General features: G+C 37.1%; 1 protein-coding gene across 1 annotated transcript in view; it reads left to right on the forward strand.

The window, feature by feature from the left end:
* The first annotated feature begins 2,410 nt into the window (after positions 1-2,410).
* Positions 2,411-13,469, forward strand: part of luzp2 (leucine zipper protein 2) — an 82,271-nt gene continuing 71,212 nt past the window's right edge. Inside the window, exon 1 of the mRNA XM_077595107.1 lies at positions 2,411-2,689. Coding sequence (XP_077451233.1) covers positions 2,628-2,689 — 62 coding nt within the window. The 5' untranslated portion in view covers positions 2,411-2,627. The remainder of the gene's footprint in view (positions 2,690-13,469) is intronic.

Genomic DNA, 13,469 nt, shown 5'->3' on the forward strand with positions numbered 1-13,469 from the left:
GGTCAGTTTGCTATCATGTTATTTGTGCCTGTGTAACAGTTATTGGAATTCACTTCTTTTTGCAGAGCATTTAAAATTTGCAAATCACCTGACACTTCCCAGCCACCATTTTTATAGATTGTCATACTTATGTATGTATATTTTCAGTCATGAGAATAATTTAGGTTGTCTGTGTATATATTTGGTTCCTGCGACTGAATGGCCAACACATAAGTGGCGTTCACATTTTGCACAAAGTCAGTTGGGCCCCCCACGACCCTGAACAGGACATACAATATTGAAAATAGATGGAAGGCTGTTTATGTGGACCATTGCTTTCTAGGCTCAGACACACCGATGAGTCTAAAAAGGACAAGTGGCAGAAAAGTGATGGATTGATGTTAGTCTAAGCAAGATTATGGAACACTGTGTCTGTTTAAGAAAAATATTACACAGTGTCATGATATGAATTCAAATTAACTTGTGCACAAAATATGCAAACAAAATGATGGGACAGACAGGCTTAGCTTTAGGGATTTAGTAAATGTAATCACACTTGATAACAGCAATGCATGCTCATCTGCAATAATTATTCTTTACGATACTCAAGGGGCTGGCTCAGATAGGACATTAGTGACAGCAAGTGTGCAACTTATGCAATTTATTATTAAGGCTGATTCTGGGGTGATGTTGAAAACTCTCTCCACTGTAATCTTAGGCAGAGTGTGAACTGGGCTACTCATTATAGCTGGTCACCATGGGTTTCCATGCATGAACTTCAAATTAAAGCAGATACATTGTTGGAAATCTTTCATTGTGGACAGTAGCCTCCTACGAGGACACAACAGAGTGGAAATTCTATTAAATCTGTAATAGAAATAATTTATCATGCCCAATGTATACAGTAGGTGAATTCAACCTATGTCTTTGGCTATTTGATATATATTAAAAGTGGTGTTTTGGTCCTGCTCCAACTGTCAGTTCAAACATTTTGTGATTTTATCGAGATCTACACGCAATTAAGGCAATATTTAGTTTTGAAATACATCACATGAATATTTGACCTTAGGTAGAATATTCTTTACATATCATTATTCAAGTTTTATTTCATTTTGAGTCTTATTCCACTTGATTTCAAAGTTTTCTTGAGTCTATCTCAAGTTGATAATAAAATGATAATACAATGTCATCAATCATTTTTAGACCACCCCTAATAATGTGCTAGAGATGTGTAGACAGCGATTCGCAAAATGAGATTTTTTTTGTATGTATATTTTCTTTTGTCTTAGGTCTGATTAATTGGATTAATTATTGGCTGATTTAAAATTGTTACTTCATCATTTTTTTGTCTCACGTTTTGTGTGGGATTTTGGTGGGTGTGTATGTGTGTGTTTGTCTTCCCCTCCTCTCATAGCCAGCTATTTAGAGTTAATTTGATTAGGCTTTGTGTGTATACGTATAAGGAGACTTTTTGGTGACGTCTGGCATGGGAGTATTGCGACCATTACCCCGTGTGTCCCGTTCAGTAAGTCATGTTTTTTGCCTTTTGTCGGTGTGCGTTCTTCACCTGTTTATTTTGTCACTTTTGTATTCACCATTTTTGTCATTAAAAGTGTTGCACCAGCAATTTTCGCTGCCTTTTTCCCCTGAATCCCGGGTTCAACTTTGCCGGGCAGCCGACCCTTAAACATGACATTTTATGGACGGATCAGAATAAAATTTGCTAGGTATAGTCTAAGTATACGTGTCAATCCGCTGAGCCACAAGTTAGATTTTTTTCCAGGGCCAATTAATTAGGTTAAAAAAATGTTGAATTAAAATCAGTTAGCGCGTCGGCCTCACAGTTTTGGTGTCAAGGGTTCGATTCCCGGTTGCTCCTCATTGTGTGGAATTTGCATGTTCTCCTGGCTTGTCGGTTTTCTCTACGTACTCCGATTTCTTTCCACATCCCATAAACATTCAGAGTAGGCTGGTTGAGCATGATAAATTGCCCCTGAGTATGAGTGTGAAGGTAAATTCAGGGTGTCCTCCGCCTGGTGCCTGTAGTTGGCTCTAGCACTCCCAGGACTCTTGTGAGGATAAGCGGTTCGGAAAATGCATTAATTACACTCTCTTTTATGTGTTTGCGTTGTTTCTCGGAACTCTCAGTTCCATTGAAGTCAGTTCCTAATGGCCATTCTCACCAGTTATGCACACTGTGGGGTGCCCATCACACATTGCAGGTAGTAATCAGACGGTGTGGAGTGAATGTTGAACCACAGTGCTTGCTCGTGGAACAACCAGCAGCTACACAATGGCAACGATGCCTGCCTCTCGCCAATAGCAGAAGCTGCGCGGGTGCTGACATCATATCTCCTCCACATCTCATTCCCCTGATTTTAAGCCCCACCCGCTCTTTTTCATTAGCAAGTCGGTCTGTGTCCCTGTGTTATTTAAAACCAGATATTCCCCCCTCTCTCAGAGCCACTGTGCTGCATCCAATGTCTGCCTCTCCGCATGCGTATAAGTGTGTGTGTATGTGTGTGTGAAAGAGGATGCACTAAAATTTCAGGCAGCCAGTGGGAAGCGAGCAAGAGAGTGAGGAGAGAGGCGCAGGGGAAAGGCTAAAAGCATCTGAGACGGACAAGGAACGGGAGTGTGATTCAGCTATGAAATCCATCCAGGCTTTTTGCATGCTGCTTATCTGCCCGGCTTTGAGTCTCAACACCAGGTAGGCATGTTTTCTTACAGCCAGTTTCAGACACTCTGAAACAAACAAAAGCAGGGATTTACAAATGTAAAATACTAGATTACTAATATTTCTCAGTTTTCCCCAGTCAAATGCAGGAGCCTAAAACTGTCCTGGCAGGGACTCACTGTATTTAGCATGTTGCTTCAGTAAACTCAAGGACTTGATGATCGAAGGAAGGAAAAGCTAATCCGTCTAACTGGGTTATTATCTTTCTTAGTTCTAACTGAGCCAAGAAACAGTTGTCCCATTGTGTGTACAATTCCCTGAGTGTGATGCGTGCTCGGGTATTGGTAGACAGTAGTGAAGTGTGTGTGCGTGTGTGTGTGTGTGTGTGTGTGTGTTTGTGTGTGTGTTTTGTGCTGGATGAGTGGGTGGAGGTGGGGGGTTTATGGTATTTTTTGAGAATTTTATTGCATGCTGGATAAAAGAGAACGCAAGTTGAAATCAGGTGAAATGGATGGATAATGAGAGAGGTTCCGCAATTTAAAAGAAACAAGGATGTGAATTAGTGTTCGTGCGATGGTTGGCTTTGCATTTTGTAGGAAGGAGAGCCGCAGTAAGGGCATAATGAGAAGAGTTTTGATAATGCATTAAATTGTTTTTAAAAAAAGGCTTCTTCCTTCAGTGCCTGACACTGGTAATGAGAGTCGTGAGGGGAAATTCAAAGCTTTGATGACACCTTGGAGACGCGCATACAGAAAGCCAAGCATTGTTAAAGAAGAAAAAAAACCTCTCATTTTCTGCTCCTGTGTGTCCAAAACATTTTAATTGTGGTTCCACAGCTTAAAAGGAAACAAATGAATTGACAAATACTGTACCTGAACAGAAATACAAAGTAAATGTCTGGCGATGAATGATAAAAAGATATCACTTTTTAGTAATTAGATTATACTCAAACTTTATTCATCCTGTACTCGGGAAATAATACAAATATAAGTTTTCCTCCATAGCAGTATATGTTTAACATTCATCAATAACAAATAGGTGAACTAATGATGTATGACTGGTATTTCTCCAGGCTGTATAGGTCTCTAAGTCCTCAGTAATAAGCAATGCATTCAACGATCCATAGCAAGTCAATTTCTAATCTTTACCTTCATAAAGAACATAATTTTGTTGCCACATTTTTATATCCCCAGGGTAGGGGTGAACAACTCCCGTCCTCGAGGGCCCCTATCCAGTCTGTTTTCCATATCTCCCTCCTTTACCACCTCTGAATCAAATTATCAACTCATCAGCAAGCTGTCTATCCATTCATTCATTCATTCATTGTCTGAACCGCTTCATCCTCACTAGGGTCGCGGGGCTTGCTGGAGCCTATCCTAGCTGACTTCAGCCAGAGCTGAGGGACACCCTGAATTGGGGGCCAGCCAATCGCACGGCACGGGGAGACGAATAACCATTCGCTCTCACACTCAAAGCTAGGGGCAATTTAGAGCGTCTAATCAGCGTACCATGCATGTTTTTGGAATGTGGGAGGAAACCGGAGGAAACGGGAGAAAACCCACGCTGGCCCAGGTGGAACATGCAAACTCCACACAGGTGGACCGACCTGGATTTAAACCGCAGGAACCCAGAGCTGTGAGTCTGACGTGCTAACCACTCAATCTGCCGGGCCAGCAAGCTGCCCAGAAGCTTAATAATGATCCTGATTATAGCAAATTCTGTCAACAATAAATGCTGCTAGGTGTGTTACTGAAATCCGGGAAAAACAGGTTGATCGACATATTTTGAATGTCCTTCAAGCAAGATTGGAGATTTATTGCTTTCCATGTTCACGATGTGTCAATGACCGCGGCTTAGATGGTTTGCGAATCACCCCAATCAGCCTATCCTAGCTGACTTCAGCCAGAGCCAAGGGACACCCTGAATTGGGGGCCAGCCAATCGCAGGGCACAAGGAGACTAACCATGCACGCACACACTCATACCTAGGGGCAATTTAGAGTGTTCAATCAGCCTACCAAACATGTTTTGGGGATGTGGGAAGAAACTGAAGAGAGAAAAACCACTCTGGCACACGCACAACCTTACAAACTTCACACAAGAAGGCCGTAAACTTCCAGGGATTGAATCCTCGATCTCCGAACTGTGAGGTAGACATGCAAAGCAATTTTTAACCATTTTTCGCCATTCCAACATGTCACCCCTTACTTATTTTTTTTTTACTTCATATTTTGCTTCGCTTAGCTAAAAGGAACCTAAACAAATTAGAGTTCCTTTTTTGTCTGATGACACTTTCTGATTTAAGCTCATAGGCAACAGTAACAGTGCAAGCCGAACGAGAGTAAAATGAATTGTGACCTGTGCTGTCAAACCTAAGTAAAGCTCTGCCTCGCTTTGTTAAATTCAAAATCATCACATCAGTGAATCCATTTTGTATGATGAGTGCAATGTCCAACAATAAACAATATGTTAACATCACACAGTACATAGTGGAACGCTGGCTTCTGACCTCATGCAATTACCTTGTTAAACAACTGCATTCTTATGCTTTATTGCCCTCTACCTAAAACGACATTTGCATTTCTGATATTATCCTGATAATAATATGAATTTTAATTTAAAAAGTATACCTGCCACCTTATGTCTGAATCAGACCAGTAATTCAAACTTCAGTTCTATCAAGTGTGATCAAAATGGTTTGACTTTAATGAATTGATTGAGAAACTCCCGTCGCAGAATGATTGTGCACGTTTCCCTCATTATAGAAATCAATTGGTACTCAGGGGAAGCAAAAGGCTGCATTGAGAACAGCCGTGAAATATATAACTACACAACTCCAGGTCAGGATTAGGAAGCTAAGCATGCACTGCTGTTTCAGGTTTATTTGCTGTTTTTAAAACATTTTTTCAATTATTATTATTATTATTTTAATGATGATAGATGAAACAGACCCACCAATTTACACTGTCAAATGCAATATTTCAGGTTTTCTCTCAAACTATTTTGGCTTGTTCACTTGACACCCTGTTTGATGCTACTTGCATCAGAAGACTCTTGCTCAAAGCTGCTCAACTTGTCATCCTCTCAATGTTCCAAACGTTTGATTATTTCAGATGTCACATGGAAGGGTAGGATGAGGGACTGCTGATTGGCTAGAGACACAGCTTTTTAGGACTTTTTTTTACATTAAATAAAATGTATTTTTTTTAAAATAAAATAAAAATCTACTTGTCCATGAGCTTATACTGCAAGGACTATATATATATATATATATATATATATATATATATATATATATATATATATATATATATATATATATATATATATATATATATATATATAGTCCTTGCAGTATAAGCTCATGGACAAGTAGATTTTTATTTTATATATATAAATATATATATTTATATATATATATATATATATATATATTATATATAATATATTATATATATATATATATATATATAATATATTATATATATATATATATATATATATATATATATATATGTGTAAAACTACAATACTATGGCTCACACATCTATTTTTTGTTGTTTAGTCTCCATATTTTTAAACATTTTGAAAATACGTTTTGCAAATGAAAATATTGACAAATGAACAGTTCTCCACTTAAAGTTGACCTATTGTAACAATGGTTAAATTAGGTATTTTGGTCTAATGGACAATAATTGTCGTAAAAGGGGGACATAAAATGAGATCGTGATATTACCTTTAACCTCGGCAGCATAGTATTGGTAAAATGGGTCAGTAATTCTATTTAACATTATTGAACACATAAGAATATGGAAATCCATGTATCTATGAGTATTTCAACTCTCCAGCAGGGTGACCACCTGTCTTGTCAATCTGCTCCATTATTTGTATAATATAAATTATTAAATTATTAAAAATATATATTTTTGCTATGTACAGAAAGCACACGACATCTGTATTTTCTCTAATTGTCTAAACAAAAATATTTATTTGCAATCTTGTGAATGAATTCCATAGCTTCAGCATCTCAACTAGTATGTATTTTAATTTTACTCTGATAATGAAAATAAAAAGAACATTTTTCACATATAGCATTGATTTACTAATGAATTTATTGATTGCTTTTAATGCAGAAGTACACAATATATTTCATCTCTATGTAATCTCGATACTGAAATATTTCTATGGATGGTAGAATTATGATTGTTTTGTTATCCCACTGTTTCCACATCAAGAAATGTCATTTGTTTCATTTTTCTGTTCACAGCCATGTTCCTGCTCATTGTGTTCTCGACTTTACTTCCAACCTACAATTCTTTACAGTTGTCTTAGGAGCTTTGATGTGGATCTTTTATTGCAACTTCAATCGGTGCTTGATTCACTGCTTTGGTGCTGTCACTACATATGCTGTTGTGCTGTCAAAATTGTTGTTGTAATTGGCAGAGGCTTAATTGGTCTGTCCCTCCAAACACTGACGCTTGTGTTCTCAGAAATTAGTCATTACTGAAGGGCTTGGCTCTTTGTTTTACAGTGATAGTGCAAGATGTATAGCCATAATAAGAAAAAAAAGCTGAGCACTTTCCCTTGTCCTGATGGCAACAAATACAAAATGACTTGGTTGTTTTCAGTGAATTGTTGTGCTGCATCTTCCAGTCAATTTGTTTTGAAGGTAAAGAAGGATGGTTGAGTGGTTTTTGGATCATGTCACATCTGATCAATGCATATGAATGTGAAACTCAGGGCCTTTCAGAGGTTCTTCAATGCACTTGCATACTTGATATAATTCCTTTGTTCACAAAATACAATTTAAGCACAATATTGGCTTTTTATTTTTCTCTTTTGACCTTTTCTTTTACCATTCATTTCAATAATCAGGCCTGCGCCCCGAGATTAGTGACATTTTATTAATTTATATACCTGTAATTGCATGTATGTGCTGCAACTTAGAATACAGCCCTTATTTACTACTTATAAACTACTTACTGGTGTGCTCAAGTGTGTTACAGCTTTGAGCTTCTAGCCAATCCCCAGGCACAGCTACAAACAATCATCATGCTTATGGTGTAAAAAGTAGTGCACCTTTTTTAGGAGTTTGGAAGACTACTCTGGACACAGCTGCGTTTTCCGAAACAATCAGGTTTCCTCCTTGAAAATATAATGCCTTCTGGCATGTAACATGAAGAGGTAAATTAAAATAAGTTAATTACTCTTTCGACTCAATCTTTGAGCTTTGCACTCACCACTTAGCAAGTGTCGAATAGCAGGTTGGTGTGGCGATGCACATATTTGCCACTGAGCTGTCCTGGACGTAGAAACCACAACCAGTGTGTCTTGTGTGTAAAAGGACTCGAGACACGAGGTGCCTCCCTGGACTGCCATTTCAAGTGGCTTACCTGGGGTAACACACAGTTCATTTTCACGGTTTAGTTTTTCTGCTTACTGGTGACGTAAGCATTGCCTGCAATGTTTAGGGTAACAGATCTGTGGAGTAAAGCAGCTTCGAATTTAGGAAGGCCAGCTTTAATGTTCATCTCCACCCAATCTGCAAGGGCTCGACCATCACTCAGCATCTACCCAAAACGTATTTTTGTACTTACATACCTGTCAACCTCTGCCGATAACTGCCCTTATAAATGATTATGATTCCCCTTACAAACCCCCAAAAAACCTTACAAACACCGTCGTACGGTGTTTGTAAGGTTTTTGGGGGGTTTGTAAGGGGAATCATAATCATTTATAAGGGCAGTTATCGGCAGAGGTTGACAGGTATGTACTTACCCGTATGTTTCAAGTGTCCAAAACCATTGTGTATGACATGGACCTCCACAACCACGTTAATAGAAAAAAAAATACTTATTTTTTGTAACGGCCGACGCTATAGCAGTTTTCCCAATGGGCGAATCTGTACTGCATTTGTAAAATATTTTTTAAAACTGCATTTTGGATGATTTCCTCCCTGATGATCTTTCATGGGCACACAGGGGAGTTATAGAAACCTAGGTGGGAATCAATGCAGTACCTATTGTCCAGATACCCTGGTAGCATACAATATGATATTACCTTGAAGTATTAGTTAATTGATTTATTTTGCCTCTCAGTGGCAAAAATCCTCACTTTTTCCACAAAATTAACAATGTGAAACATCTTGTGTATCACCAACTGCATGCTTGGCATCCAGTGCTTCTCAGGCAATTTAACACTCCTTGTAATAGTTAGTTTGGCTCAAGACTCAAGCAGTGATTTACACTGTAAATGTCACACATTTTCTTCCAGTCTTTAGCGTTTTTAGATTTTGCTGCCACTTAGGTGATCTTGATGTTGCCATCGGCTGTATCCATTCTCCTGGCTTGTTCTTTTCTGTTGCTTAAAACCCCCAATTGGTTTACTGTTGGTGGAACCTAGAAGCTCAGTGGCATTATCTACAAAATGTTTGAGAACTCGAAGATGATGTTACTTTTGGCATGAATGCAAGAGGCTCATAAATTATACAGGTAGACACAAACTGCTTGTATCAAGAAAGACAAAAAGAGACCTCAATGGTTCATCCTATTAATTATTTATTTTGCTGCAGTATGTGTCTCTTCTCTACTTTTTGTGCAGATGAGGTTCAGATTACTGCTTTTATTACATTTATTTTCCCAAATGTCAACTTTAATCTAATGTATTGATGCATATTTTATTTCATAAGGTATTGAAGAATTCCCCAGGTCGACGCCACGCATTGCTACTGTTAAATTGTATTGAATTGAATTTGGACTAATAAAGTGAAAGTGACTGATAACTAAGTTTCTTGCTTTCAGCATTTTCGTATCAATAAATCCAAGTTAATTTTGTTAAATGAGTTGCAGTATTAAGACTTCACAATTTCTCTTTGTAGCTCACTCACTTGGTTGGGTAGACGTGAGCCTCACCGATAAGGCAATGAGGGGATGAACCTTCAAGCATGGGAAATGAATTGGGGTCGCGGCTATATTTCTGGGTCTCAAAACAAGTGAAAATCGTGGTTACATCTGAAGATCTGAGAAACGTATTTTTGAATTAAAGATATAAATATATAAATAAGATATAAATATTTTCATCTAATAGATGCCTTTCATATTTTAGGTTTAAAATATGAAATTATACATCGGTACATGACACTGCAAATATTTAATTGACGTTCCAATGCTACAGATAATACAGTAAATTAATCCAAATTAAGTAGTGCGACCCTCGCATCATACTTTCGTTGATAAATATTGTCTGTCAAATATCAGATGAATCAGATTTCCCAGACGTTTGACTTAATCCTTGTGGATTTTCTTTTTTTCATTGTTATGTTCAATGGGTAATCAAGGCTGTAAATTTAAGACCCATAGTAGATTAATTATTAAGAAATTGAGGTTTTATGTTTGTTAAGATCAGTAATTAAATGATTACTGGAGCCTGAGTCTTAAGGCTTAGTCAACCAAAAGTCTGTTGCTAACCTGTTTAATTAACACTTGACTTAATATACAAATCAGAGGAAAAAAACTTACTGTGGAAGATTACACAAAGAAGATATATATTAATATTTAGAGTATTAAGAACAAATTGTTTTCATCTTTTTTTCCAATCTCTCCTTTGTGCTGAGTACAATGAGCACCCTCAGTTTTTCAGGAAACCAAATATAGGTTTCATTTTGTAAAGGCTACATAATTAGAAATCATTTATCAGTCCATAGCACTTCTCCTTGAAAGCATCTTATTATTTTTATCACAAAATTTCTTAAACATATTCTGATTTCCAAATCCGTTTTAGATGACAACTCTGAGCTCTAGGATTGTAGTACAATAAGCCCCCGATCTCCCCCCCCCCCCCCCCCACACACACACACACAGACCAAAGTTACTATTAAAAACTAGACAGATGAGGAGATCGCCTAGTATACACATTATGTGAAGGAAACAAATACAATACAAATACAACACTTTTAAAGAGAAGTCTATTATGTGCAAATGTTTTTTTTTCTATTTTAAAATGTGGAAATATTATTATAAATATATTTGAGGCAGTTACAATATGAAATTGCATGAAAGTTGAAGCCTGATTTCATTGGACATTTATTGGAGCAACTTTTCACCATTACTATTGTTTTCATAGCGGTTCGGTGAACCGCCTGTGTGGAGTTTGCATGTTCTCCCTAGACCTGTGTGGGTTTTCTATGGGTACCCCGGTTTTCTCCCACATTGCAAAAACATCCATGGTAGGCTAATTGAGCACAATAAATTGCCTCTAGGTATGAGTGTGAAAGGTTGTCCATCTCCTTGTGTCCTGCGATCGTCTGGCCACTGATTCAGGGTTTCCCCCGCCTCTGGCCTGTATTCAGCTGGGATAGTATCCAGAACCCCCCGTGACCCCTGTGAGGATAAAGCGGTTCAGAAAATGAATGAATAATGTTTTCATCAATTGTCTAATCTCCAACTTATTAAAAAGTAGTTTTTAATTACATCATTAAACACGTTATTTAAATAACTCTTCTTGGAAATAGGGGGTTTTGAATGTGCCAAACAATCTCTTGTGTCACTTGGTAACAAATGGAAACCCACTCATGCGTTTCAGCTTCTTGCTGATTGCATCACTCTGATCAATCATTTTTGTCCTTGCTTTTTAAACTGTAATTCAGAAACCCCTGGAGTACAAAGAGATTTCTAGGCCACGGAATACAGCTGTGCTTTGCGTGATGTGTATGTACTGTATGGACCTTGGACCTTTCTGTTAAGTTAAAGAGTCGAGCTAGAGGGTGTTGCGTTGCTAAAGTCCTTCATCTGCTTTGCCTGTCTGTCAGATGTCTTGCTTGGCTGAGCTCCACACAGGGATAGTGTTGACAAAATGGCAGGATGGGAGCAATGGATATTCCACTCAAAAGCTTGAGAATTCACATACCCAAAATGAAAGCAAGAAAGCTGGGGAAATCCAAATAGTACACATGATAGGGAAAACACATTTCATTTGCACAGAATCTTTTAGGGTCACATGCACACTAGTCGTCTTACAATTTGAGTGCTTATACACATGAGATGTTGCCTTACCAAGGGTGAAATTACATCTCGACTGCAGATTGTACAAACAAATAGATTTCAAGATACTCTTTGGCTTTACATCTGTATGACTGTGTAGAGAGGTTGCATGTCTAATCATTTAATATCCTACATGTACCGTCTGTATGTACACTGAGCTTTGTCCAGATTGCTTGAAGTCATTATAATGAATATTGCATACTGAATACTTTTGATTTGAGGGGTAGGGCTGCTGCTGGGGAGAAATGAAAACACTCTGGGGTTTCAATTTTCTTTGAATCCTCTCATTCATAGGAAAATATTTCATTATTTTTCTCCACATTATAGTGCTTGTGATGATTGAAGTATTCCCATTCTTTTCCAATCTTTCAAATTGTTCTTACACTGGACAACTTTAATAGGTGATTAAGGAGTTTGCATCTCACATAGGCTATGATTAAATGCAACCTCAATACAGGTTCAACATCAATATTCTTCTCATTCTTCTTGTCTATTGATTTTATATTTTTAATTATTATTATTTTTTCATCTGGTCAACAATTTAATGGTGATTGGGGCATTTGTCATTTCACATTACGAGACTATTCATGTATTTTTTTCATTTCCACCAGTTTTTGGGTCAATATTTGTCTCATTTTAATTAATTTTAAATAGTCAGAAAAGTCCTTTTTCATGCCTGACCATGGACATAATCACATAGAGAGATTAAACACAAATTACATCACTTTTGCATAACACCAAACTCTGCTTTTTGTAACTTTTTTCTCACTTTCTTGTAAATCTGCCTAGAGTTATACTTTCAAATGCCAATGAAAATTAACATTTTATGACTTTCACTAGCCTAAAAAAAAACAGTCGCCCTCATCACTCCCAAAATTAATCATACTGCTGTTTTGATCTTTATCATGTAGTGGGGTTCAGAAACGTACAACATTGAGGTAGTAATTGTGTTTAAAAAAAGTGTAACATGTACTTATTAAGGTTTTTGAACATGACAGTGCGCAACTGGGTTAATGCCAATCACCTAATTGTGAAAGTGCTATTGCACAAATGTAAACCTAGCCATGGATCTGAAAGCATAAGATTGACATTAAAACATTGTATTTTTTCCTCAATGTTAAATAAGTTATAGAAAACATCCTCAGTTGAATGTTTTGACAAATTAGCATTTCATGACAAGTGTTTGGATTAACGCCGATTTAATGAGCTTTATAAAATTCCCTGGAGGATGAATGGGAGGTTTGGGGATTAGAGACATCCAGGATATTGTTTGAGACAGGCAATGAAGCTTTTTCCGCTCTAAATCCCTTAAAATGTGTATATATATATATGTTTGTATGCAAGGAAATAGGAAAATACCGTTAATCATAGTGTTATTGATGTGATTCTACTGATACAAATAGACATGACTGCAATTTTAAATGTTCTAAATCTGTGTCAGTTGCCATTCTGATGCGATGATTTTTTTTTCTTTTTCTTTTTTTAAAAATGTTTTATTGAACCACAGATCATGAGAGCGATATACAAATATTGTAGTAATTTGGCATTCTCTCTTGAATTTTCCTCTTGATATTCATTTTTGATAGTATGACTTTAAGGAGTTTATTCATATCAAATGGCATATTTTACCATATAGTAGAATTTTTCCCTCTGATGCAGAATGGGGCATTTGTTTATTAAGATACATGCTTATTAAGAGAATATTATTTGAATAACTGAAATCAATAAGCACACTTAGTAACCCACATTTAATTCTGAATCTGCATAAAGTTTGCC

This window comes from Stigmatopora argus, chromosome 2 (assembly GCF_051989625.1).
Source record: "Stigmatopora argus isolate UIUO_Sarg chromosome 2, RoL_Sarg_1.0, whole genome shotgun sequence".
NCBI lineage: Eukaryota > Metazoa > Chordata > Actinopteri > Syngnathiformes > Syngnathidae > Stigmatopora > Stigmatopora argus.